This window comes from Triticum aestivum, chromosome 1B (genome assembly GCF_018294505.1).
Source record: "Triticum aestivum cultivar Chinese Spring chromosome 1B, IWGSC CS RefSeq v2.1, whole genome shotgun sequence".
In the NCBI taxonomy this organism is placed as follows: Eukaryota; Viridiplantae; Streptophyta; class Magnoliopsida; order Poales; family Poaceae; genus Triticum; species Triticum aestivum.
In genome coordinates this window covers 18,479,342-18,506,472 of record NC_057795.1, presented here as the reverse complement: position 1 = coordinate 18,506,472, position 27,131 = coordinate 18,479,342, and the positions used below count along the sequence as shown (strand labels likewise).

Sequence of the window (27,131 nt, the reverse complement as noted above, 5' to 3'; positions counted from 1 at the left end):
CTCGTGGGTCGCCGCAGACACTGTGGGCGATGCCATGCCCGATTAGCTCTTTCCTCCTGCTTGTCGCTGTTGCTGCTCCTTCCCGCTGCTTGCCGTTGTTGCTGCTCCTTCCCACTGCTTGCCGCTGGTGCTGCTCCTTCCCGCTGTTGCCGCTTGTCGCGGCTACCACTTCTTGTCGTTGCTGCTTACCACTACTCCTTGTGACTGTTGCTCTGCTCCGGAAGCCATGATACCGAGGACACAGTAGCAAAGTTCAGGCAGCAGCGGCACGATGGTGAATGTCTGGCCGGCGTCGCCCATATTGCCATGGTCCAGGAGAGGAATGAACTGTTGCGAGTCGGAGCTGGCCTGGGCGAGCGCGGGAGTGGGGGAGGGGCGGACTGGTGGGAGTCGGGGAGGGGCAGCTGAGTCTGGGCGTGGTGGTGATGGGCATGGCTGTGGTGGCTTGATGTAGGCTCGGCGGCAGCAACGCTCGTGAGAGTGTCCGACCATGTCTCGGGAGAGAGAGATTTCAAGGAAGGAGAGGGAGAGAAGAAAGATAATAGGAGGAAAAGAGAGCTTACATGTGTTCTCCACATGTAAGTAACGATTCAAACAAACAGTCAACAAACGGTTAAAGTTGACGGCTTGGCCAGCCATGTCATAAACATGGTTGAAAGTTAACGGTTCAACATCTAGTGTTTTTTGGAACAGCAAACCAAAATAGTGGCATTTTTTAGAAATAAATGTAAGTCGTAGTTTTCTGTGGTCCTAACCCCAAATGTGGTAGTTTTTTTGTTGCTATTTACTCGAAAAGCAAATGATTCTTTGCAATATATTTAAGTGGATGGAAAACATCATTTGAAATGTAGTGCAAAGGAATCCGTAGGAAAATTTCCTACGGAATTTTATCCTACACAAACCAAATAACCCACATAGGGAAAAGTATGTACTAACAAATTGAATCTGATTTCCTATGTTTAACTGACGAATTCTTTTATTACCCACGACATCTGCATCATAGATGCATATAGAATTACTTATTACAAAGTTGCTATACAATGGCTTCGCCAGAAAGAGAGAAAACCAAATACACAACACAATCCATGGAAAGAAGGATGTAAATGACACCAAAGACTATTATAAATACTAAGAAGCCTGGACGCCATCCAAATAGGGTTATAAACTCCATAATAATCCACTCAATTTTCTTGGCGCCAAGCTCCACCGGCTCTCATATTTGTAGCAACGTCCATGCCGCAACCAACTGCTACACAAATATTAAAGTTTCTTTTTTGTCAAACATATTGTCATTTATGCATAGCCAAATAGACTAAATATCACTATTGCCACAACAAAAATAAGTTGTCTCAATGATTTTCTACCTCCCGCAGTCAAGACCAAAAATTATGTGAAATGGTACAATGTGAGGTGATATTAGAAGCCAAGTAAAAACACGCACAATACAATATGTGCCAAACCACAGTAAAAAAAGATGTTGGATAGTTTCATATACATAACATATGCTACTTTGTGTTTCTCGTTTAAACAAGACGTTCTTAAGGAACACCTTGATCCTTAGATGTAATTTAAGGCACCATAATCTCTTAGATTTAATCTTGACACGTATATCCATTAAAGCAAAGTACATGGAGTATACAGGAACAACCCCAATTGTATGAAGGTCCCACTTAAATGACTCATGCTCCTAAGTTAGTTGCATCTTCACAACCTTGAGGACGATATCATTGAACTCCGCTAAAGGCTGCTAGAACTGAGAGCCCAACAAAAGGTCAACTAGTGGGTTTTCCACTCCATGAACAACAATTACAGTGGCATCTTTATAATGAACGATATTCATTATCCCCTAGCTACAAGGAGCATATCCCCAATCCATTTGTCCTCTGAAAATCTCACCGATTCTTCATTCCTTACAACAAATATACCAAATCGAAAGAATGCATCCTTAATTCTCAGTGGACCCTTCCAAAAAGTATGTCCAATGGGTGGAACTTAACCGATATAAGTGGGTTTTGAGCCAAATAATTTTTCACAAGAGCAACTATACCAAACTCAACCTTCATTAATAACTTAAAAAGAACACTTAGTCAATATATAGTCACTTGTTCTCTACTTCTATTCTTGAATCCCGAGGTTGCCATGGTCCTTAGGGACAAATCACCCTTCGTGCTAAATGATATATTCATTTATGCCTAACTGCCAAAAGAAGCGAGACCAATAAAAAGTTATCGACTTAGGAACCCCTTTCGGGATCTGAAAAGGGACATCACAAAGATGGGGACACTACTCAACACTGAATTAAACAAGATCAACACCCACCATAGGATATGTGTTTGGACAACGAACTACTAAGACGTTTCCCAAAATGATCTTGGGTTACGTACCTTCCAATCCTGCTTACGAAGCTCTGAAATTCTTATTTAAATCCTTGTTTCATTCCTCGATAGCTAATAGAGGTTTCTTGTCCTCCCACTTGTGTAATCTTTTCATTGCTTCGGCCACCTGCAATTCAATCAGAATAGAAGATAGCTCTTAAAGTAGGGAACTATATATAGCTATCGTACCAGATTATAATCCAATTTCCCTTGAGAAATAATATAAACATAATTTATATTACAGTGCGGCTATGTGAGTATAGTGTGGACTGGTGTTATTTGGTTGTTTAACTGTGTAATATATGACTTATTTATAAGTACTTCTTTAGTTTGTGTTAAAAAATTGTGTACATCATGATCTGTAACTACTATGTGCCTTGTTGAACCTAATATTATTGTTTTGTCATTGTATCACGAACTCATGGTTATTTTTACTTCTTATGTATTGATGGTTACGTACCACAACTAAAACCTAGTGATTCATTACAATCGAAGTAAATCCCAAACGTAGTATGTACGTACCTCATTGTCCCAATTTGTCCTGATGGTAACCCACACTAGGATGACGGTCTGCATGAGAGTACCTCCAATCATACCACACCATATGCCCTACATTTTGTGTCATCCACTCATCAAAAAAGGCATGCTTGCAGGCGGCATAAAGTTATAAACAGCCTTGCACGGATTGAGGCCTTACCGCTGCGCCGAGGTCGAAGTAGAAGCCGAGGAGGCAACCCAAGGGGACGCCGACGACATAGTAGCATCCCACATTAACGTAGGCGACGAACGCTTGCCAACCGCATCCCACGGCCATCCCTAATTATGAACATCCACGTCGGTGTCACAATGGCAGTGGACAATTAACAAGCCAAGTATAAATTGTTTTATGTTTACCTGATAGTACGGGTTGGATGCCATTGAGGATGACGGTTAGTGCCAGCAGTGGCGTCAGCTTGGACACCTCCGCTGCCACGTCCTCGCCATCAGCATAGATGTAACTGATATAGTCGCGACAGAGCAGGATGACCACCGAGATTATCAGTGACAAGGTGAAGGACACCATCGTCCCTACCACCACCGAGAATGCCGCTGACTTGGGGTTTCCGGCTCCAAGCTCATTGCTGACCCTCACGCTGTACATGTTATAAACACACATTGAAACATTATATTTCTCCAAGTTGTTAATTTTCTTGCCAAATTGGCTGCATGCATCATGTTATGTTGAGGCCGAGTATTCATGCAGTGCGGTTGTATTAGCTCGATATAACAATTGAGTGAAATTCCCTTTGATGAAAAGAAACCTTAGTAACTTTTTCCCTAAAAGAAAGTGACCTTAGTAACTTTACCTGGCTGCTGCGTTGAATCCAAAAGAAATCATGATCGCCCACCCTGAAATGGTCATGCTGCAAACACACAAGCACATGAGATTGATAAGCTGAGACATATACATACCCATAATCATATCTGGTCGTTAAAAATTTTCATTAAAAAAAGTGATTACCAGATGGAGAGCGATGCAAGCGACAATTCGGGGTTCTTGAGGAGGCCAGCAATAAGCACGAGTATCTGGAAGTACCAAGCCTCGAGACAGAGCATGACGGCAGAGGCAATGGACAACCGGAAAAACTGGGGTAGGCCAGAGAAGGCCCTCACGGAGAACCCAGTCCACGTGAGATGGCACCTGCTGCTGCTGACAACGTAGATAAATTGTGCGACGACGATGATCCACCAGCTGGCGCTAAGGATGAGGGAGGCACCCAGGATCCCCAGACCGAACTTGTATACGGCGAGGTAGCTGAGGACGACGTGGACGACGAGCGTAACAGCGGAGATGTAGGCGCTCGGCGCCATGATGCTTTGCGCCTGCATGAACTTCTGGATGGGGAAGTTGACCGCGTAGGCAAAGATCTGCGGGATGAGGCCGTACACGAAGATGCCCGCGGCGCGGGCGATCTCCGGTGACTCGCCGAGGAGGATGAGGATGGGTTGGGAGAAGGTATAGAGGGCGGCCAGCGGGACGCCGGTCGCCATGAGCAGGACGATGGAGCGTTGCATATAGATGCCCAACATGTCAAACTTGCTCGCGCCGTATGCCTGCCCGCACAGTGTCTCCACAGCGCTCCCCATGCCAAGCTGCATTTGTTGCACAGTTCATCAATTTCATTTAGCCCAACTATACGCCCATTTTCTATCTATTACTTACATTATTCAAACTACTACCAAACATCGTCATAAGTGAAGCTAAACTATGCATGTTGTACTGCAATAATAAAATCTTAAAGCAACAATCATTTCATGTATGCAGATAAATCGCTTTAGTTACACTAACTAATGTATGCAAGTTGTACAAAAACAACATATAGATGCACAACTGGAAAGAATAGGGCTATGACAGAAGTGAGTAAGTGAGACGTTTTCGAAATGAATGTACATCGATAATTATTAAAATTTTGTGCAAGGAGATATGTAGAAAGTGGCCTGAATACTATGATAAATAGGAATGTAAGTTCGAGGTCAAGTTGATTTAAATCTAGGTGAGAAGGTTGTACTTACACACCGCACCAAAGTGAGTTATGCGATCACTTTTCTAGCCATGGTTATATTGTAATAAATTGGCAAATGAAATAGAAAAAACAATATACGCGGGGCCAAGAAGTATCCACGATGAGAAGAAAATACTCTGGCCCAATGATAGAGCTTGGAAGAAGTATTTGGGGTCATGCATGGTACGAACTGAAAAAGGCCACATCATATATAAAGTGATCCTCGTGTTCAAATACAAGCTATCGGTGTTTACGTTTAAATTTAGTGAAACCCCCTCTAAAGATTTAGATGGAAAGATGTCACCGAGAGATGAGAAGTGGAAAACGGAAAGGCTTTCTATTGTTGATACTTACCAATAACCTAATAAATTAAAGAAAATGTTCCGCGAGTTGTCTATTTTGGCTAATTAGAAACGTAATGCTCTCACCATGGGACCAAACATCACAAGGAGAAAATAAGTTACTTCCTCCCTACGTGTTTATTAATCCCCTCGTATTTAAATTTAACTACTCTCCCGATCAATATTGGTTGTTGATGTTTTAGTACAACTTTGTATGAAAGTTGTACTAGACGAGCGACAATTAATTTTGATCGAAGTAATAAAATACTACATGTCGTGTGTAAAACCAGTACCATGAATAATTTCTTTCGAATACATATCCAATGACATAACTTGTGTGACATATAAAATACATTTCACTAATCAAACCATGGGACCAAACATCACAAGGAGAAAATAAGCTACTTCGTTCATACTATTAATCCCCTCGTATTTAAATTTAACTACTCCTTCGATCAATATTATTTGTCGATGTTTTAGTACAAATTTGTATGAAAGTTGTACTGAACCAGCAACAATTAATTTTGATCAGAGGGAGTAATAACACACTACATGTTATATGTAAAAACAGTACCATGGATAATTTCTTTCGAATACATATCCAATGACATAACTTGTGTGACATATAAAATACATTCCACTAATTAAACCCATGGTCAAAAGTTGACCCAAAATGCAAACACGCCTAGTGAACCCCGACAGAGAAAGCAAGTGGGATATGCTAGAATATTTTTTTAATCTAGAATCACGTCAATCAAAGAGGGAAAAAAGGACAGGTGTATCCATATGGAGTGGTTAGTAGGTGAGCACAATAAAATCTGGGTGTATCGATATATATGTTGCAAATATAGAATCCATATATGGAGTAGTTAGTAGGTGAGCACAATAAAATCTGCACATGGATTCACACGCGTACGTGGCTCCGCGAGCAGGATCAGGAGATAAGATCGGTTTCGTCGGCAGCACGTGGATTCGATCTGCTCGTGGACTTTATTTGTTTCCCGATCGAGAAGTAACACTCGGGCTCACTCACTAATAACAGTACTGAGCACCGACATTAGATTGGTGATCAACTGATTAAGTGAGAACGTGTTGGTACTTACCATGAGGCCGTAGGCGAACATCTGGACGCCGGTGTTGCCGAGGGAGGCGGCGGCGAGCTCGAGCGTGCCGAGGTGGCCAGCGAAGATCTGCGTCGACATGGACATGAGGTAGTTGATCATGTACACCAGCACGGCCGGCGCTGCCAGCCGCGCCAGCATCGGTAGCTCCACCGCCGTCGCCGCGCACATCCTCCGCGCCCACGGCGCCGACGACCCGCCGCCCAGGATGCTCTCCAGGCGCTGGTCCCCGCCGTCAGCACCGTCCAGCAACGGCGTAGGCAGTGTCGGCAGCAGCAGCGGGCTCTGCAGCTTCGTCTCGTTGCTCTCCGCAGCGTCCATGGCGCAACTGCGGAGTTTGAGAGAGTGTCGGTTTTCGGCTGTGATCTACTCTCTCTCTCTCTCTCTCTCTCTCTCTCTCTCTCTCTTATGAACGCAACGCGAGCGCGAGGTAGACGAAGACACGGGGATGGGGAAACGCGATCACCCGGCGCCAACTCGTAATTCGCGCCTTTTCTGTCTTCTCTCCTACTAGTACTCCACAGCCGCAGCATCACAGAAACCGAAAAGGACCGGCACGATCCAGTTTATGCGCGCGCCATCCCACGGGCCTGGGACGTGCCAAGGGTCCGGAGCCACCAGCTAAGCCTTGCGACTAGAAACTGTAACACCTCACCCTCAAGAAAAGATAAAGAAACCATCACACATCACGTTTCCGTCGAGCATGGCCGACATGTAACGTCATATGGTGCATGCGAACGTACGATTACCGGTAATCAAAGCAAAACGAGGGAAAAAACTAAGAGGGGATACACTGAGGTCAGTAGTAACATCAATCTTTTCAAATCTCGGTTTATCTCGTAAGAATGATGCATATGCTTTTTTGGTTGAGTAGATAAGGATAATCTAGAGGAACGTGGTTCTTGTATTACTCATATTCGACGTCGTCAAAATCTAGCTAGCCATTTTATGGCCAACTTCAGGCGGGCACAAGATCGTACAGCGGCATAGCTTGGGTCGAGACCTAAGGAAGTCCTTGACACTGTACGTCGTGATTGTAACTCCTGATTTCGGTGCATGCACGCCAATGTTTGTGACATGTTTCAACACTGGCGGGGCTATGCACAAAGCTGCAGGTGCCTTGGCTAGTTTTGTGAAGAATTTTTTTTTAGAGGGCTGAGATTGAATTTTTTTTGGGTATTTTATCCGTTGGAAATTGAGTGTTTTGTCCTCAGCCCCCCCAATAATCACCGTCTAGCTCCGTCACTGTGTTTCAACAGAAATCCCGTCGTTTCTTTTTCTGTTTAACCAAACCGTGGTCATTTTTACCACGTTTTAAATAATTAATTAATTTTATTACGTTCTGGCTGGTCATCCTTTACCGATCCGATCAGTTAATGCGTGAGTAGCTAGCAGTAATGCAGCACTGTTGCATGGGCGACTGTACGTACGTACGTGGCCTGTGGGCATGGAACGCGAGCAAGTGCATCGTGCGTGCGTGCATGCATGCATGCATGCGTACGTGCTTCATGGGCAACTGTGGCCTGTGGCCCCTGCTTTCTGCCGGGTTATATGTGGATGGTTGTCACTGCAGGCTGGATCCATCCCTGGAGATCACCCACGTGTGTGTACATGGGTGAGGTGAACGGGACCGGATCCGCGGTCTCGTGCAATCGTGCTCCGTCCGGACCGGACCAGATCTGTGCCATGAGCTGACTGACTATCCAGAACGCAAAGAAATCTCTGTCTCAACCTAACAATAATAAAATAGCCTATTGCTTCTGGCAGTACATTGTAGAATTGCCTTTAAAGTTGTCATATATTATATCGAGTGCCAGCTATAAGGCTGGTCACAATGGGGAGGAACTTAGGAGTAACATCACACACTCCAATACAACTTTGCTTATGTGTCATATATTTAATGAAGAGAGAGGTGCTTGTGGTAACTAGCTAAGTTATCGGAACATCACACACTCCAAGAAACAATGAGTCTATAACCTAATAAATACATTATTGCATGACACTACATAGATGTTCCTACCCACTGTGAAGGTAGTAACATAGTCTAGGAAAGTGTGTAAGTTATTAGACTATGTTCTTGCCCATTATGACCAGCCTAAGTGAAGAACGGTTCGGTTTACTACATCAGCCATCGCCTTTGGTTTATATGCAGCTACCCTCTTCATTATCACACATGCACAAGGATGCCTAAGTGGCTAGAGCCCCCTGACTCCATCCGGGACAACCGAGTTTGAGTCCCGCTACTCACTCGTTTCTCTTTTTTCTCTCTAAATTTTCGTTCGTGCAGAATAGAGTTGCATCACCCGAGGGTCGCTTAGCGGATGGGCTTCACCATGTGCAATTTCGGCCCATCTACTGTCTCTTTCGGTGATGTACACTAAACTACTCACATGAGCTTTATGCAAACCAATGGATTAATACTGATTTTCAGAAATGATATCTACTAAGATGTTTTTAGGAATATCAATGTTCACATGCAACCCTGAACATTGGTTATGCATGTCCGTACGGATTAGTTGTTTCCAACGGAGATGTCTAATATGTGCTCTTATGCGCATACTATAATTCTCACTTTTTCCCTCTAAATTTTCGTTCGCGTAGAATAGAGATTCATCGCCCGAGCGTCGCTTAGTAGTTGGGCAGCACCGTGTGCAATTTCAGGCCATCTACTGTCTCTTTTAACCTTTTTTGTCAGGTTCAAGTACTTCTTGAAATGTTCATATCTTTCAAACCGTAACTTGAAATTAAAGATGTTATATATGGAAATCGGTCAGAAAAATATGTAAATTTCAAATATGCTATTATCACGCATGTTATTTATTTCTATTTTTTTAGGATGTAAGCTTACTTAATACTTTTCTTTACATGGTGTACTTTAAAAATGCCTATTATATATGTTTTCTACCCATTCAAATTGGCTACATAGGATAGTTTGATGCTCTCAAAAAATCTAATATTGGCACCATAGGGGATGTATATGGTAAAGGTTACTTCAGGCACATAATCATCCTCTCTATTTCGCCGAGTGCACAGTAACCAAACAATATCGATGATTTACACTAAACTACTCATCTGAGCTTTATGTAAACCAATGGCTTAATGCTGATTTCCAGAAATGGTTTCTATAAAGATGTTTTTAAGAATATCGATGTTGACATGAAACCTGAACATTCGTAATGCATGTCCTTACATATTAATTATTTTCGGCGGAGATGTCTAATATATGTTCTTATGTGCATGCTATAATTCTCTTTTTTCCTCTCTGAAAATTTTCGTTTGCGTAGAGTAGAGTTGCATCGACCGGCCGTCGCTTAGTAGATGGGCTGCACCAGGTGCAATTTTGGCCCATCTACTGTCTCTTTTAACCTTTTTTGGCAGATTCAAGTACTTCTTGAAATATTCATATCTTTCAAACCGTAACTAGAAATTAAAGATGTTATATATGGAAATCGGTCAGAAAAATATGTAAATTTCAAATATGCTATCATCACGCATGTTAATTATTTCTAAATTCTTCTTGAGGATGTACACTTAATTAATACTTTTCTTTATGTGGTGTATTTTGAAAATGCCTATTGTATATGTTCTCTACCTATTTAAATTGGCCACATAGGATATTTTGATGCTATCAAAAAATCTATTATTGGCAGCATAGGCACATAATCATCCTCTCTATTTCGGCGAGTGCACAATAACCAAACCATATCGATGATGTACACTAAACTACTCATATGAGCTTTATGTAAACTAATGGCTTAATGCGGATTTCTAGAAATGTTGTCTACAAAGATGTTCTCAAGAATATCAATGTTGACATGCAACCTTGAACATTCGTTATGCATGTCCTTAAGGATTAATTGTTTTCGATGGAGATGTCTAATATGTGCTCATATGCACATTCTATAATTCTCTCTTTTTCTCTCAAAATTTTCGTTCACGTGGAATAGAGTTGGATCGCCCGAGCGTCGCTTAGTAGATGGGCTGCACCATGTGCAATTTCGGCCCATCTACTTTCTCTTTTAACCTTTTTTTTTTGGCAGATTCAAGTACTTCTTGAAATGTTCACATATCTTTCAAACCGTAACTTGAAATTAAAGATGTTATATACGGAAATCCTTTAGAAAAATATTGAAATTTCAAATATGCTATAACCATGCGTGTCAATTATTTATAAATTTTTCTTTAGGATGTACACTTAATTAATAGTTTTCTTTATATGGTGTATTTTGAAAATGCCTATTATATATGTTTTCTACCCATTTAAATTGGCTACATAGGATAATTTGATGCTATAAAAATCTATTATTGGCACCATAGGGGGTGTATATGATAAAGGTTACCACAATAACCAAACCATATCAATGATGTACACTAAACTACTCATATGAGCTTTATGTAAACCAATGGCCTAATGCTGATTTCTAAACCAATGGCCTAATGCTGATTTCTAGAAATGGTGTCTATAAAGATGTTTTTAAGAATATCAATGTTGACATGCAACCCTGAACATTCGTTATGCATGTCCTTACGGATTAATTGTTTTTTATGGAGATGTCTAATATGTGCTCTTATGTGCATGCTATATTGAGTACTAAAATATGATCCCTCCGTTCATAAATATAAGTCTCTGTAGAAATTTCACTATGAACCACATACGGATGTATATAGATGCATTTTAAGTGTAGATTCATTCATTTTTCTTCGTATGTAGTCAATCTAGTGAAATCTCTACAAAGACTTATTTAGGAACGGAGGGAGTACTTTGCTACTTTTAGCCTAATCCTCCTTCGCACGCACGAATCAACCTCTCGCTACTTCCTTATTCACTCCAGTGCGATTTCCGAGGGAGAACACGCACGAGAGAAATAGATGGGGGTGTCCAAACCCAATGCTCGTGTGTTTGGTGGTCAACTGCTTTATGCCGCCCTGCGCTTGCGCTCCATTTTGCCTTGAATAGCACTGCAACTTGTAGCTCATTGATGCCTGCAACAAGCAACCTAAGCTGCTTACAGCTAAAAATCGTTATGCCTGCTCTCTCCCTTGGCACATGACACGGTTGATTTTCATTGTCGAAATTTTTAACTCTCTATCTTTTTTCTTGCTTTGCTACAGAGGGATGGCATGGATGTGCTTGACGAGCCTCTCTACGCTAATTTCCTGCATGTCACCGGTGTTGACAGGCCCTACCGCCAAGAGCTTCTCTCTAAAATGGCAAGACAATAGCCATGCTTGAGTTCTCTGCAACTTGAGGGGATTCGTTGCATAGCCATAAATTATTTGCTGCTGGTATTCACCGAATGCCGCAGTGACCTCATGATTTATGTGAGTATCCATATAAGGTCGATTGAACCGGAATCAGGATTTGATTTGAGCCACTGAGCTGGTTGAGAAATGGGGAACTGCTTTTGGTTATTACTACTTTATATAGACAGCACTATCTTTATACGGATTTTCATGCTTCTTTTTCTCCCTGCAAGACGGCAGGAGTTCTTTACGTAGATGCTAATTGAACATATATTAATTTCGTGTCGAGTTATTGTCTAGCTTTAGGACCATTTAAGAGGGAAATTCTCATTGTCTTATTAATCAATTTCCATTTAATGTGGAAAATGCTATGGTTTACCATGATCCTGTTTACCTCCTTTTCATACGTCAATTCTGATTCACCATGTGAATGCTGCCTTGTGTATAGTTCAGACATTTGAGCATTTCCAGTGCAGGACCCAGATGGCAACAAAGTTGTCAAAGAAGTGATTTTTGGACCAGGAGAGAAAGCATATCGTTACTGCAAGGTGCAATTCAATTCTTAAAGTGTCAGCGTATACCTCTATAGATTAATTATTACGCCACTATTTATTGCTCTCTTGATTATTTTTCATGTGTAGCACATTGCGACGCAGCGCCTCCCTAATCTCACAAGTAACCTGATGAAGAAGGGAAAACATTTCATATTAATACGTAACCCTATGAATATCCTGGTATGTGCCCCCATTTCTCCGCGTAACACTCATGCACGTTCCTAATTTCTGCTGTTGTATTTGCTAATTCAGCACGAGTTACTCTTTCCCTTATGCTTCGCATATTCGAAACATTCCATATACCTCAGCCATCATTCCCTTATGCTTTGCATATTGGTTGTGGTGATTATCCATCCACCAAATAATAATATAAATGTATGCATAGGATCTGTGGGTTTTTTTTTTGACGGGTTGCATAGGATCTGTGGTTACTGATTGGTAGGTTGCTTCAAAGAATCTGGTATTGGAATCCTCAATCTACTAGGATAAAATTGGAAATTTTGAGTTTACTCATAAATTATCTCATCTATATTATTGTGTAGCAGTGCCTTGAAGGGCCTGACAGTGCAGCTTAGGATTACTAAATGTTAGAACTAATATTGATATTATTGTATTAGCATTTTAGTTTGTTTTAGTAATGCATGTGACTTAGATGGTCTAGGAGTAGCTAGTCATCCAAACTTTGGTTAGCACGCGAAGAAGGCGAGATGCCAGGTTGCCATGCGACGCGGCGAGCATGATGAGATGCCGATGATGCCGTGAGAAGTGGCTGTTAGGATGATCTCCACAGTGTGGGCCCAACGGCCCACCAGGCCCTTAGATCCGCGCCCTGATCGGGCGCTCAGTCCACTATGGGTGATGGGCCCTTGTCACCTGCACTGTATAAAGAGGTGGGGGACGGCGGCTTGCATTACGAGGTTCGTCGCAACGCCGTACTCCCCACTACATCCCCTACCGATCTAGGGTCAGTGCAGTGCTGATGGGAAGCGCTGCCACCACTTCGCCCACGATCTGCCATCACTACCGCCGCCATCCACCATGGCCACCCATCGGGCTCATCAATCGAAGGAAAAGGTAAAGACTACCGTGAATCCTTAACCCTAACCGATTCAGAGGACTCAACAATGGTATTAGCCATGTTTTGGCTGAGAATTTCGGTGCAAATCAAAAGAATCATCCCCTCCCTTAGAACCCTAAATTGACAGGGCAAAGACATCACCGGAGAGGGCCCAGTGCTCGCCGGCAAAGAGCACCACCGCATATGGCCGTGCCTGTTCCTCTCGATCCGGGCGCTCATCGGCAAGCTGAGGGGCCGGACGAAGAACCACCCCGAGAGGGGCAAAGGGCACCACGGTCAAACGTTTCGACGGCAGCGCGCTCACCGTAAGGGAATGCGCGACCGGCGAAAGGAATGGCAACGGCGCCACCGTCGACTGCTCCGCCATCGTCGAGCACAACGGGCAGAGAAGGCCGTCGAGCTTCTCACTCTCTCTCTGCTAAGTATTGGCGGAAGGGAGAGACAGAAAAGAAGAGGGAAAGAAAGGCTCGCGGCGCGGTGGCCGTCGCCGATGACTGTGAGCGGCGAGGTGGCCCGGCGACCTGGACAGAGGTCGTGGTCTCAAGCGAGAAGGAGAAAGGGAAGGAGGGGTCGTGGTCGAGGTCGAAGGTCGTGGTCGTGGTCGTGGTCATGGTCGAGCTTGAAGGCATCCTCTGCTCTTACCCTTGCTTTGTGCACATGGTCATCGAGCCATGGTATAGCTCTGGGTCATGGCCTCTGTGTGCGATGACTACTTAGCTTTTCTATTTGGTCTTGATCGCCCCAACTGGGCTCGGTAATGCTTGTTGGTAGCTAGTTAAATGAATCGGTATTCCTCTGGATTCGTTCTAGCTAGGTAATCTGACTTGTGTACTTATCAAGTAAATCACTTGCATATTACTTTAGGAGCATAGTTCTCATTCGTCCCAGGAAGGGTTGTTGAACTCGCGGTACAAGTTCATGATCTTGTAAAAAATCAGAGTCTATCTTAATAAGAACTTTATTTGTGTGTGTGTGGGGGGGGGGGGGGGGGCATGTTCATTATGACGTTTGTGGAGGGTTCTTGATCTCACGGCACATATCTTGGTTTTGTCGTATGCATCATGAACCAATTGAGAGGACTAGCCCTTCTTCCTTCTCTCTTCTCTTCTCTTGTACCTGCAGACTACTTGTTTAGAGAAGCTCTAGAGCTGCAAGACGAACAGATTCAGTTTTGGCAGCGGTCTTTGCTGACGGAACATGATCAATTTGTTTTTAGTCTTTTTCAATCTGGTTCTGTTTGCGTAGCTCACCTGTCAGTTTTGGATGCATGCGTCGTTAGTTAGTGTTTTTGCATAGTTCTGAAGCTACTAATATTTTACTGATAGCTTGATAGCTAGAAAAGGCTTTCATATAGAAAGCTCAGAAATGGCACTAATATAAAAGCTCATTTGATGTCAAGAGCTGTTAGAATCTCATTCTTGTTTGCAGAAAGATTATCATGCTTTTTCTTTTGCTGTTAATCAAGGATACCAAACCCACACCTTGGTGTCTTTTTAACTGCTGCTTATGTATTTTCCTTTATTACTTCTATCTATTTATCTACCCTAACCCAGATTGAGGTTTTTATTTAATTTGGTGACTTCCTCTGCTGAGAGCTTGGCCGATTGTTTGGTGTAGGTGCCATGGAGATTGACGAAGACGGTGCCGTGGCCCCCATAAGTGGAGACTTGGAAGCACTAGAGGAAATGACAACTTGTGCTCCGTTTGTTGATATGCCTGGCTAGTGATATTGTTGTCTACTTGGCGTGGTTGTTTGTGCTTTATTTCTTGGCTGGTGGTGTTGGTGAACTGTCGGAGACCGGTATTGTTGCCGTGCGAATTTGGTAAATGGCAAGCTGAAGATTTGTACAAGCTTAAGATCTGGTTCTCACTGCCAGTGTTGTAGAACTAGCTAGTGCTGAAATGAAATGGCAAGCAAGCTGTAGATGAAGAATTTTTTTCTCGCTAGTTGATTTATTCTTGCTTTCGTGGCCATGTTGTAATGAATGTGATTGTTGTAGAGGTGGTGTAACTAAATGGTTGGAACTATATATGTTTCCTTTTTGTCGGGTGAGTCGTTAGCCATCTATTCTTGGCTAGCTGTTGACTGGTGTAAATGGCACCAAAATATCTTTCTTTGTGTTGTTGGCGCTAGATAAAACGGCGAGAAGAGCAAGCTGTTTGTGCTTTGTTGGCTGTGAAATTGAACCGGACTAGTGTTTGTTGGCTGCGATGGTTGAGAGTGGTGTGCTAAATAAGGCTTGAATTGTGTGTTTGGAGGAGGCATGCATGCGTGATTTATTTTGCAACATAAGAGATGTTCTTGTTTATCATCAACCTTTCTTTTTATGGAGTGCATGTAAACTAGTACTGCCTCCGTTCCTAAATATAAGTTTTTGGAGGGATTTCACTATCGGGACCACGTACGGAATAAAATGAATGAATCTACAGTCCATAGTGAAATCTCTACAAAGACTTGTATTTAGGAACGGAGGGAGTAGTCGAGAAGAAATTGGTCGTGGCTCGCTATGCATATTGTGAATGTAGATTGCCCAGGCATCATCATCATGCATATATAAAGTTCTTCAGTTTGACGACAGAATTGTTGCCAGCAGTAACCAAATTATATACAATATATGCAAAAGAAAGAAGAGGCTGTTGCGAGCAGTAACCAAATGATATATTATGCAACTGAAAGAAGAAACAGGTGGCTGCCTGGCCGATCCATGAAGCAAACCACAGCCATCTGTTCAGTAGCAAAATCAAACAAAAAGGCCAGCACAAATGTCCAACCAGTCAGCAGCAAACCAACACACACGAGCACACTCGTCGATCGATGCCATTATATTATATTGCTGTGACGTACCATGCTTAGCGGCGTCCATCTCATCTCGTACTACGTCCTCCTCTCTTTAGTGGTTGGATCCTTTGGTGACATAACATAGTACAATTAATCTGGTGCTCGATCGATCAATTCAACTTCTGTAACTAATGCCCCGCCTGGTGGTTCGCCTCCTGCATGCAGCTTACAGTGAACACTACTAGCCATTATCTCTCTCGAGTCTTGAGGCAAAGCTGGGTTGGGTGAGCTCGCGGAGGCTGATTACAAGGAGGAGATAAATTGCAAGAGACCGGTTCAGTTATCAACGTTGCCAAGGGATGCCCATGAGACAGCCATCGACCAGCCAAGTGAGGGAGCAAGGGTCCGGGGGCATGGGCTTGTCTTTGGCCATTTGAGCACGCACGCGGCTGCTGCACCCCACCATGCCGTCATCTCTTCTCTTCTCTTCTCTTGTCTATATATACGGGAGATGGTCATCCATCCGCGTGCAGGGTGCGCGTGCGACTTAGGATCCCTGTACTACTACTGTATATGGTATTTGTTAGGGTTTGATATTTATTTGGGATCTTGGCATCTGAAATTAATATTTCATTCTTGTTCTTGCTGTTGTTTCTTCAAGGAGCATTGTTGATGTAGATGAGGAGACATAATTTTTATGGGTAATTTGCATCTGAGGCTTCTCTGTGATGCCAGACCATTTTCACCTTGGAGATCTGTTGCATCCTTGATAATATCCACGTTGTTTGTTTTTTCTTGCTATTTTTGATTCGTTTGGGTGAGATGAGGATATTTGCATTGTTGATGGATGATATGATTTCCAATGAATCATGTATTGGTTCCATCTGATAATATCCCATACTGTTTCTCTCTCTTTCTTGTAGAAAGAATACTTCGCCGGTTTATCTAGTGTCTCTCCTTTTAATGTGTTTGTAAGTTTCTTTTTTGTTGTTGAAAGGAGCGTTGTCGATGCAGATGAGGAGACTCAAGGTTATGGTTAATTTGCATCTGAGGCATTTATGTGATGTCACTCTTTTTCACCTTGGAGATCTGATGCATCCACCTGAGTCATGTATTTCGTGTTCTTACTAATTTTGTTAAAAAAATCCTTTGTTTTGGGTTTTAATTGGCGAGAGATGAGATGATGAATGAGATTAAATTTCCTATTGTTTCGATTGGCCGATATGATGGCCCAAATACTGAACCAAATATGATCATCAAAAAAAGCCGACCTGTTTTTGGTCACCTCATCATGTTCATTAGATTTGCTATTTGTATGGTACATACATTTATTCAATAGATCTATTTGCTAGTTAAATAGACAGAGATAAGATGACGGATGATTAATTTTCCTATTGGTTTGATTGATCAACTTGATTGCCTAAATACTGAACATAATCTGATTATCGACCATGAGGTCATGGGTTCAAGTCCCGGAAACAACCTCTTACAGAAATGTAGGGAAATGCTACGTACTATAGACCCAAAGTGGTCGGACCATTCCCCGGACCCTGCGCAAGCAGGAGCTACATGCACCGGGCTGCCCTTTTTTCCCTGTTTCAAAGATATTGTGGTGTTTGTTGCAGAATTCTACCAAAGATCATTTTAGTACAGTTTAACAACAAACAAGCAATGTTAGATCAATTCAAATAGAAACTTTGTTTTCTAATTGAAATGGGCATAGTGGATGCAGATGACGAGACCCTAGATTATTGGTAATTTCCATCTGAGGCATTTCTGTGATGTCACATTCTTTCTCACCTTGGAGATCTGATGCAGCCGCCCTCACTGTTGTGTTAATTTTTTTTTTGGTTTATCCTTTCTCCTTTCTGGAGCAGAACTGAAAAAGATGGACAGTAAATATTGCTACAGTAGCTTGAACTCGGACTACTACGAAAAAGGAAAAGACGAGAGATGAGGTTAATTTTCCTGATTGGCTGATATGATGGCCTTAATACTGAACCGAATCTGATCATCCTCTCGTTTCCACAAAAAAAAGTTGTTTTCTTCTTGGCTTTGTTTTCTAGCTTAGTTCTTGGTAGAGTAATTTCATGTGTTCAAGAGATGGTTATTTTGAATAATTAATTTCCCTATTGGTTTTATTTGCATGGTCGATAGCCTGAATTCTAAACCGAACCTGATCATAGTCCCTAGTTAGTTCCTGAGAAATTAATTCAGTTCAGTTTAAAATTAAACCACAAAGCTATTAGCTTTGAAATTAGAACCGAGCTTAGTCTCAAGTAAAATGAATTATCTGTTGGGTTTGTGGATGTGGATGCAGGAGTGGATAGCCATGGGTTGTGCTGCAAGTCCTGTCATTCTTTTCCTATCCGTCATTCTTTGTTTCTCTTGAATTTAGTTTTTCCTTGTTCTTCTTGCTGTTTCTTGGAAGAGCAATATTGATGCAGGTGAGAAGACACAAGTTTTATGTGTAATTTGCGTCTGAGGTGTCTCTGTGATGTCACACCCTTTTAAGGTTGGATATCTGATGCATCCTCGATAATATTCCCTTATGTTGTGTTCTTGTTTCTTCATTTGTGGCGTTTGAGCGCAGTGAGGATGAAACAATACTGATAATAACATATTAACAGTGTGCATCACTTTCAGAACTCAGCTGGTGCTTGGAGCAAAAATATGTCTAGATGGATGTCTGCTTCGAGATTGCAGTTTAATCTCTGCTCTTTTACATTTTTTTAATGTTTTTCCTATCTAGTATTCTTCTGGTATTTTTGATTTAGCGAGTTGAACCATTTGTGATGCAGTGCTTATAAAACATTCCTCATACTGACAGGAGAACCCTGTGAATGACTCCTATACACCCATAGAATCTGAGCACCAACAAACCATTCTTTTTCTAGCTTCATTGGATGATTGTTTTTTGTGTTTATTTCCTATAAAGTTTGTTTTGTGTTTGAACCAAATGCTTACCTGGATCCATTGAAATTTCTTATATGTCATCATTGGAGCTCATATTTAATTGACTTGAGTTGTGTTATCCGGCCCCAAGACTTGAAACTCGTGTTCCTAGTTCAATATTTTTAAGCTCGTGTGATTTGGTAAATGATTTATTCTTGTTGCTGGTGGTTGCAATTGTGCAATGGTTACAAAACATACCTCATACTGATGGGATATCCTCATGAACGACTCCTATACACCTGTTGATTCTGAGCACCTATAAACCATTCGTTCTTGTTCAATCTGCTTTTCTGGTTTCATAACTTTTCTTGGTTGTAATCGCTAATTTGCAATGGAGTGTTTTCTTTGTATATACATCTTTCTTGTTTGTCACAACTGGCATCTTCTTTCCTTGACAACCATTCTATTGTTTCACCAACTATATTCCGAGTTCACTTGATCAAAACGCTCCCCGCCCATTATCCCATTTAATCCTTCTGCTGATATTCCTCGTGTCTCTGTTCTGCCTTTCTGTTAGCGAAATCTTCTTAGTTTCTTAAAGAACATCTGGTGGTTTTCTTGATTCTTAATATTTAGTCCTCTTTGTTTACTATCAAGTTGGACTTGATTTGTGGAAGAGCGTGGAGCACTGCCTATTAAATCAAATGATTGCATCAGTTTGGACTTGATTTGTCAATTTGCCAATGAAGGTCTGTTGAAGTTCATAATTCTTCATGTATCCATTGCATCATGTGTATTGAACTGTTCAGTTACATAGGTCTTTGATTTTGATTACCTCGTGATCTTCTCAATACAAAAATTCTAGCTAGTTTACACTGGTTTCCCGTTTCTAAGATATGTTGTGGATGATGATGAAATTATAGCACATTCATTAACCTGCTAGCAGTAGAACCTGATTTTCGGAAGAGTTTGGAGCACTGCTCGTTAGATCACAACTTCCCAGCGAAATGCTCTGTTGCACTTCATGCTTCTTCTTTGCTGTTGCATCTTCTGTTATAGTAGTTTTGGCTTTGCTGTTGTAATTTTTTTCGACTATCTCTATCATGGTCAAGCTCGTATGTGTTCCTCTTCAGTTTACAAGTTGAACAACCAGGTTAATATATACCAGCTCATAATTTCGCTACAAGGTTGCAGTTCTTCTAACAGAGGGGACTCACTTACTAAATGCATGCATGTCCAATTTAATAGCTGCGCTCCGGCTCCAGCAGCTTGCACACATCTGTAACTGGGTTTGCCCAGCCAGAGTCTAGTTTTAAGCCGTACATTTATCCTCCCTGATTCCCTCGGTTGGCTAACTGAAGCAGAGGAAGATGATCATCACGCCTTTGTTTCTTCTGGATCATACAACCAAATAACTCCCACTCTACTAGCTTGTCGGCCATATATAGAAAAGCACAAGGGCGAACATTGATCAGAGTCATGTATGTATAGTTACCTTTATGCTGTTGTTGCTACAAGGCAAAATTCTTGCACATTGTGCATTGCTGCTATGTATTGTAGGGTTGCAATTTGTGTTTTGCATCCTGTTAAATAATACAACTACTTGAGATCAAATGTTACTCTAACATGATCTTTATCATGATTAGTGCCTTTTGGCATCCTTTATCTACTACTGGCATCAAACTGCATCTCATAGCAGATATTCTTTGCCTATTTGCACCTAAATGGTGTTCATTATATCGATCATCTTCTCATTTGGAACGTGGAAGCTATATTACTAGAAGGCTACAAGTTCTTTGTCCTATCTTACCTACCTTGGCATGTTTACTTGACTATAATATTGTAGTCGATTTTTTTCTTCACACATCTCTATATTTTAGTTTTGTACCTCCCCTTACTAAAATCACAATTTTTTCTCCTCAAGTTTTCAAGAGGGCTCTGTTACGGATAGCCACGTGGTAGAAAGAACAAACACACTACTTAAGCAAGAGGGTAATTATCCTGATGGCGTGGTTCTGCCTCGACTACAAACATTTTAAAGGCATTCTCTGCTCTTGCCCTTGCTTTGTGGACATGGTCATCGAGCCATGGTATAGCTCTGGGTCATGGCCTCTGTGTGCAATGACTACTTAGCTTTTCTGTTTGGTCTCTTGATGGCCCCAATTGGGCTCGGTAATGCTTGTTGGTAGCTAGTTAAATGAATCGGTGTTCCTCTGGATCCGTTCTAGCTAGGTAATCTGACGTGTACTTATCAAGTAAATCACTTGCATGTTACTTTAGGAGCATAGTTCTCATTCGTCCCAGGAAGGGTTGTTGGGGCATGTTCATTATGACGTTTGTGGAGGGTTCTTGATCTCACGGCACATATCTTGGTTTTGTCGTATGCATCATGAACCAATTGAGAGAGGACTAGCCTTTCTTCCTTCTCTCTTCCCTTCATTTGTACCTGCAGACTACTTGTTTAGAGAAGCTCTAGAGCGGGAAGACGAACAGATTCAGTTTTGGCAGCGGTCTTTGCAGACGGAACATGATCAATTTGTTTTTAGTTTTTTTTCAATCTGGTTCTGTTTGCATAGCTCACTTGTCAGTTTCGGATGCATGCGTGGTCAGTTAGTGTTTTTGCATAGTTCTGAAGCTACTGTTATTTTACTGATAGCTTGATAGCTAGAAAAGGCTTTCATATAGAAAGCTCAGAAATGGCACTAATATAAAAGCTCATTTGATGTCAAGAGCTGTTAGAATCTCATTCTTGTTTGCAGGAAGATTATCATGCTTTTTCTTTTGTTGTTAATCAAGGATACCACACCCACACCTTGGTGTCTTTTTAACTGCTGCGTATGTATTTTCCTTTATTACTTCTATCTATTTATCTACCCTAACCCAGATTGAGGTTTTTACTTAATTTGGTGACTTCCTCTGCTAAGAGCTTGGCCGATTGTTTGGTGTAGGTGCCATGGAGATTGACGAAGATGGTGCCATGGCCCCCATAAGTGGAGACTTGGAAGCACTAGAGGAAATGGCAACTTGTGCTCCGTTTGTTGATATGCCTGGCTAGTGATATTGTTGTCTACTTGGCGTGGTTGTTTGTGCTTTATTTCTTGGCTGGTGGTGTTGGTGAACTGTTGGAGACCGGTATTGTTGCTGTGCGAATTTGGTAAATGGAAAGCTGAAGATTTGTACAAGCTTAAGATCTGGTTCTCAGTGCCAGTGTTGTAGAACTAGCTAGTGTTGAAATGAAATGGCAAGCAAGCTGTAGATGAAGAATTTTTTCGTCGCTAGTTGATTGTTTCTTGCTTTCGTGGCCAAGTTGTAATGAATGTGATTGTTGTAGAGGTGGTGTAACTAAATGGTTGGAACTATATAGGTCTCCTTTTTGTCGGGTGAGTCGTTAGCCATCTATTCTTGGCTGGCTGTTGACTGGTGTAAATGGCACCAAAATATCTTTCTTTGTGTTGTTGGCGCTAGATAAAACGGCGAGATGAGCAAGCTGTTTGTGCTTTGTTGGCTGCGAAATTGAACCGGAGTTGTCTTTGTTGGCTGCGATGGTTGAGAGTGGTGTGCTAAATAAGGCTTGAATTGTCTGTTTGGAGGAGGCATGCATGCATGATTTATTTTGCGACATAAGAGATTTTGTTCTTGTTTATCATCAACCTTTCTTTTTATGGAGTGCATCTAAAGCTCCGTTTCTAAATATAAGTTTTTGGAGGGATTTCACCATGGACCACATACGGAGTAAAATGAATGAATCTACACTCCATAGTGAAATCTCTACAAAGAGTTATATTTAGGAACGGAGGGAGTAGTCGAGAAGAAATTGGTCGTGGCTCGCTATGCATATTGTGAATGTAGATTGCCCAGGCATCATCATCATGCATATATAAAGTTCTTCAGTTTGACGACAGAATTGTTGCCAGCAGTAACCAAATTATATACATGCAAAAGAAAGAAGAGAAATGGTGGCTGTTGCCAGCAGTAACCAAATGATGTATTATGCAACTGAAGAAGAAACAGGTGGCTGCCTGGCCGATCCATGAAGCAAACCACAGCCATCTGTTCAGTAGCAAAATCAAACAAAAAGGCCAGCACAAATGTCCAACCAGTCAGCAGTAAACCAACACACACGAGCACACTCGTCGATCGATGCCATTATATTATATTGCTGTGACGTACCATGCTTAGTGGCGTCTATCTCATCTCGTACTACGTCCTCCCTCTCTTCGGTGGTTGGATCTCTTTGGGTGACATAACATAGTACAATTAATCTGGTGCTCGATCGATCAGTTCAACTTCTGTAACTAATGCCCCGCCTGGTGGTTCGCCTCCTGCATGCAGCTTACAACGAACACTAGCCATTATCTCTCTCGAGTCTCGAGGCAAAGCTGGGTTGGGTGAGCTCGTGGAGGCTGATTACAAGGAGGAGATAAATTGCAAGAGACCGGTTCGGTTATCAACGTTGCCTAGGGATGCCCATGAGACAGCCATCGACCAGCCAAGTGAGGGAGCAAGGGTCCGGGGCATGGGCTTGTCTTTGGCCATTTGAGCACGCATGCGGCTGCTGCACCCCACCATGTCGTCATCTCTTCTCTTCTCTTCTCTTGTCTATATATACGGGAGATGGTCATCCATCCGCGTGCGGGGTGCGCGTGCGACTTAGGATCCCTGTACTACTATTGTATATGGTATTTGTTAGGGTTTGATATTTATTTGGGATCTTGGCATCTGAAATTTATATTTCATTCTTGTTCTTGCTGTTGTTTCTTCAAGGAGCATTGTTGATGTAGATGAGGAGACATAATTTTTATGGGTAATTTGCGTCTGAGGCTTCTCTGTGAAGCCAGACCATTTTCACCTTGGAGATCTGTTGCATCCTTGATAATATCCACGTTGTTTGTTTTTTCTTACTATTTTTGATTCGTTTGGGTGAGATGAGGATATTTGCATTGTTGATGGATGATATGATTTCCAATGAATCATGTATTGGTTCCATCTGATAATATCCCATACTGTTTCTCTCTCTTTCTTGTAGAAAGAATACTTCGCCGGTTAATCTAGTGTCTCTCCTTTTAATGTGTTTGTAAGTTTCTTTTTTGTTGTTGAAATTAGCGTTGTCGATGCAGATGAGAAGACTCAAGTTTATGGTTAATTTGCATCTGAGGCATTTATGTGATGTCACTCTTTTTCACCTTGGAGATCTGATGCATCCACCTCAGTCATGTCTTTCGTGTTCTTACTAATTTTGTTAAAAAAATCCTTTGTTTTGGGTTTTAATTGGCGAGAGATGAGATGATGAATGAGATTAAATTTCCTATTGTTTTGATTGGCCGATATGATGGCCCAAATACTGAACCAAATATGATCATCAAAAAAAGCCGACCTGTTTTTGGTCACCTCATCATGTTCATTAGATTTGCTATTTATATGGTACATTCATTTATTCAATAGATCTATTTGCTAGTTAAATAGACAAAGGTAAGATGACGGATGATTAATTTTCCTGTTGGTTTGATTGATCAACTTGATTGCCTAAATACTGAACATAATCTGATTATCGACCATGAGGTCATGGGTTCAAGTCCCGGAAACAACCTCTTACAGAAATGTAGGGAAATGCTACGTACTATAGACCCAAAGTGGTCGGACCATTCCCCGGACCCTGCGCAAGCAGGAGCTACATGCACCGGGCTGCCCTTTTTTCCCTCTTTCAAAGATATTGTGGTGTTTGTTGTAGAATTCTACCAAAGATCATTTTAGTACAGTTTAAGAACAAACAAGCAATGTTAGATCAATTCAAATAGAAACTTTGTTTTCTAATTGAAATGGGCATAGTGGATGCAGATGACGAGACCCTAGATTATTGGTAATTTCCATCTGAGGCGTTTCTGTGATGTCACATTCTTGCTCACCTTGGAAATCTGATGCAGCCGCCCTCACTGTTGTGTTAAATTTTTTTTTGGTTTATCCTTTCTCTTTTCTGGAGCAGAGCTGAAAAAGATGGACAGTAAATATTGCTACAGTAGCTTGAACTCGGACTACTACGAAAAAGGAAAAGACGAGAGATGAGGTTAATTTTCCTATTGGTTTGATTGGCTGATATGATGGCCTCAATACTGAACCAAATCTGATCATCCTCTCGTTTCCACAAAAAAAAGTTGTTTTCTTCTTGGCTTTGTTTTCTAGCTTAGTTCTTGGTACAGTAATTTCATGTGTTCAAGATATGGTTATTTTGTGTAATTAATTTCCCTATTGGTTTTATTTGCATGGTCGATAGCCTGAATTCTAAACCGAACCTGATCATAGTCCCTAGTTAGTTCCTGAGAAATTAATTTAGTTCAGTTTAAAATTAAACCACAAAGCTATTAGCTTTGAAATTAGAACCGAGCTTAGTCTCAAGTAAAATGAATTATCTGTTGGGTTTGTGGATGTGGATGCAGGAATGGATAGCCATGGGCTGTGCTGCAAGTCCTGTCATTCTTTTCCTATCCGTCATTCTTTGTTTCTCTTGAATTTAGTCTTTCCTTGTTCTTGTTGCTGTTTCTTGGAAGAGCAATATTGATGCAGGTGAGAAGACACAAGTTTTATGTGTAATTTGCGTCTGAGGTGTCTCTGTGATGTCACACCCTTTTAACGTTGGATATCTGATGCATCCTCGATAATATTCCCTTATGTTGTGTTCTTGTTTCTTCATTTGTGGCGTTTGAGCGCAGTGAGGATGAAACAATACTGATAATAACATATTAACAGTGTGCGTCACTTTCAGAACTCAGGTGGTGCTTGGAGCAAAAATATGTCTAGATGGATCTCTGCTCCGAGATTGCAGTTTAATCTCTGCTCTTTTACATTTTTTAATGTTTTTCCTATCTAGTATTCTTCTGGTATTTTTGATTTAGCGAGTTGAACCATTTGTGGTGCAGTGCTTATAAAACATTCCTCATACTGACAGGAGAACCCTGTGAATGACTCCTATACACCCATAGAATCTGAGCACCAACAAACCATCTTTTTCTGGCTTCATTGGATGATTGTTTTTTGTGTTTATTTCCTGTAAATTTTGTTTTGTGTTTGAACCAAATGCTTACCTGGGTCCATTGTAATTTCTTATATGTCATCATTGGAGCTCATATTTAATTGACTTGAGTTGTGTTATCCGGCCCCAAGACTTGAAACTCGTGTTCCTAGTTCAATATTTTTAAGCTCGTGTGATTTGGTAAATGATTTATTCTTGTTGCTGGTGGTTGCAATTGTGCAATGGTTACAAAACATACCTCATACTGACGGGATATCCTCATGAATGACTCCTATACACCTGTTGATTCTGAGCACCTATAAACCATTCGTTCTTGTTCAATCTGCTTTTCTGGTTTCATAACTTTTCTTGGTTGTAATCGCTAATTTGCAATGGAGTGTTTTCTTTGTATATACATCTTTCTTGTTTGTCACAACTAGCATCTTCTTTCCTTGACAACCATTCTGTTGTTTCACCAACTATATTCCGAGTTCACTTGATCAAAACGCTCTCCGCCCATTGTACCATTTGATCCTTCTGCTGATATTCCTTGTGTCTCTGTTCTGCCTTTCTTTTAGCAAAATCTTCTTAGTTTCTTAAAGAACATCTGGTGGTTTTCTTGATTCTTAATATTTAGTCCTCTTTGTTTACTATCAAGTTGGACTTGATTTGTGGAAGAGCGTGGAGCACTGCCTATTAAATCAAATGGTTGCATCAGTTTGGACTTGATTTGTCAATTTGCCAATGAAGGTCTGTTGCAGTTCATAATTCTTCATGTATCCATTGCATCATGTGTATTGAACTGTTCAGTTACATAGGTTTTTGATTTTGATTACCTCGTGATCTTCTCAATACAAAAATTCTAGCTAGTTTACACTGGTTTCCCGTTTCTAAGATATGTTGTGGATGATGATGAAATTATAGCACATTCATTAACCTGCTAGCAGTAGAACCTGATTTTCGGAAGAGTTAGGAGCACTGCTCGTTAGATCACAACTTCCCAGCGAAATGCTCTGTTGCACTTCATGCTTCTTCTTTGCTGTTGCATCTTCTGTTATAATAGTTTTGGCTTTGCTGTTGTAATTTTTTTTCGACTATCTCTATCATGGTCAAGCTCGTATGTGTTCCTCTTCAGTTTACAAGTTGAACAACCAGGTTAATATATACCAGCTCATAATTTCGCTACAAGGTTGCAGTT

General features: G+C 41.4%; 1 protein-coding gene, 13 non-coding genes and 1 pseudogene across 15 annotated transcripts; 14 read left to right on the top strand and 1 right to left on the bottom strand.

Annotated features, from left to right (window-relative positions):
* Positions 1-929: 929 nt before the first annotated feature.
* On the bottom strand, positions 930-6,901 carry LOC123084900 (protein DETOXIFICATION 40). Of its 2 annotated transcripts, none has more exons than XM_044506433.1 (8): positions 6,363-6,901; positions 3,877-4,508; positions 3,722-3,778; positions 3,270-3,508; positions 3,073-3,191; positions 2,898-2,984; positions 2,385-2,502; positions 930-1,249 (listed from the first exon to the last, which is right to left on the bottom strand). In XM_044506433.1, exons 1-7 carry the CDS (start codon positions 6,699-6,701, stop codon positions 2,434-2,436), a joined length of 1,542 nt encoding a protein of 513 aa, XP_044362368.1. In that variant the 5' UTR covers positions 6,702-6,901; the 3' UTR covers positions 930-1,249; positions 2,385-2,433. The 2 variants fall into 2 exon arrangements, with proteins under 2 accessions (XP_044362368.1, XP_044362374.1); XM_044506439.1 differs by having other exon boundaries at positions 930-1,246.
* Positions 6,902-16,704: 9,803 nt separating this feature from the next.
* On the top strand, positions 16,705-16,802 carry LOC123151900 (small nucleolar RNA Z101). The gene has a single exon (XR_006475912.1). It is a non-coding gene; the product is annotated as a small nucleolar RNA Z101 (small nucleolar RNA).
* Positions 16,803-17,040: 238 nt separating this feature from the next.
* Positions 17,041-17,136, top strand: LOC123151862 (small nucleolar RNA Z101). The gene has a single exon (XR_006475901.1). It is a non-coding gene; the product is annotated as a small nucleolar RNA Z101 (small nucleolar RNA).
* A 72-nt stretch (positions 17,137-17,208) lies between these two features.
* Positions 17,209-17,294, top strand: LOC123152006 (small nucleolar RNA Z102/R77). Its single transcript, XR_006475981.1, has one exon. It is a non-coding gene; the product is annotated as a small nucleolar RNA Z102/R77 (small nucleolar RNA).
* Positions 17,295-17,758: 464 nt separating this feature from the next.
* On the top strand, positions 17,759-17,856 carry LOC123151942 (small nucleolar RNA Z101). Its single transcript, XR_006475924.1, has one exon. It is a non-coding gene; the product is annotated as a small nucleolar RNA Z101 (small nucleolar RNA).
* Positions 17,857-18,473: 617 nt separating this feature from the next.
* LOC123151948 (small nucleolar RNA Z101) lies at positions 18,474-18,571 on the top strand. The gene has a single exon (XR_006475926.1). It is a non-coding gene; the product is annotated as a small nucleolar RNA Z101 (small nucleolar RNA).
* A 255-nt stretch (positions 18,572-18,826) lies between these two features.
* LOC123152346 (small nucleolar RNA snoR8a) lies at positions 18,827-18,912 on the top strand. The gene has a single exon (XR_006476119.1). It is a non-coding gene; the product is annotated as a small nucleolar RNA snoR8a (small nucleolar RNA).
* Positions 18,913-19,163: 251 nt separating this feature from the next.
* On the top strand, positions 19,164-19,248 carry LOC123152365 (small nucleolar RNA snoR8a). Its single transcript, XR_006476138.1, has one exon. It is a non-coding gene; the product is annotated as a small nucleolar RNA snoR8a (small nucleolar RNA).
* Positions 19,249-23,702: 4,454 nt separating this feature from the next.
* LOC123151882 (small nucleolar RNA Z101) lies at positions 23,703-23,800 on the top strand. The gene has a single exon (XR_006475908.1). It is a non-coding gene; the product is annotated as a small nucleolar RNA Z101 (small nucleolar RNA).
* A 238-nt stretch (positions 23,801-24,038) lies between these two features.
* Positions 24,039-24,134, top strand: LOC123151876 (small nucleolar RNA Z101). The gene has a single exon (XR_006475905.1). It is a non-coding gene; the product is annotated as a small nucleolar RNA Z101 (small nucleolar RNA).
* Positions 24,135-24,206: 72 nt separating this feature from the next.
* LOC123151985 (small nucleolar RNA Z102/R77) lies at positions 24,207-24,292 on the top strand. The gene has a single exon (XR_006475968.1). It is a non-coding gene; the product is annotated as a small nucleolar RNA Z102/R77 (small nucleolar RNA).
* A 464-nt stretch (positions 24,293-24,756) lies between these two features.
* On the top strand, positions 24,757-24,854 carry LOC123151963 (small nucleolar RNA Z101). Its single transcript, XR_006475943.1, has one exon. It is a non-coding gene; the product is annotated as a small nucleolar RNA Z101 (small nucleolar RNA).
* Positions 24,855-24,977: 123 nt separating this feature from the next.
* On the top strand, positions 24,978-25,058 carry LOC123152019 (uncharacterized; annotated as a pseudogene).
* Positions 25,059-25,479: 421 nt separating this feature from the next.
* On the top strand, positions 25,480-25,577 carry LOC123151927 (small nucleolar RNA Z101). The gene has a single exon (XR_006475922.1). It is a non-coding gene; the product is annotated as a small nucleolar RNA Z101 (small nucleolar RNA).
* A 254-nt stretch (positions 25,578-25,831) lies between these two features.
* LOC123152364 (small nucleolar RNA snoR8a) lies at positions 25,832-25,917 on the top strand. The gene has a single exon (XR_006476137.1). It is a non-coding gene; the product is annotated as a small nucleolar RNA snoR8a (small nucleolar RNA).
* The last annotated feature ends 1,214 nt before the right edge of the window (positions 25,918-27,131 follow it).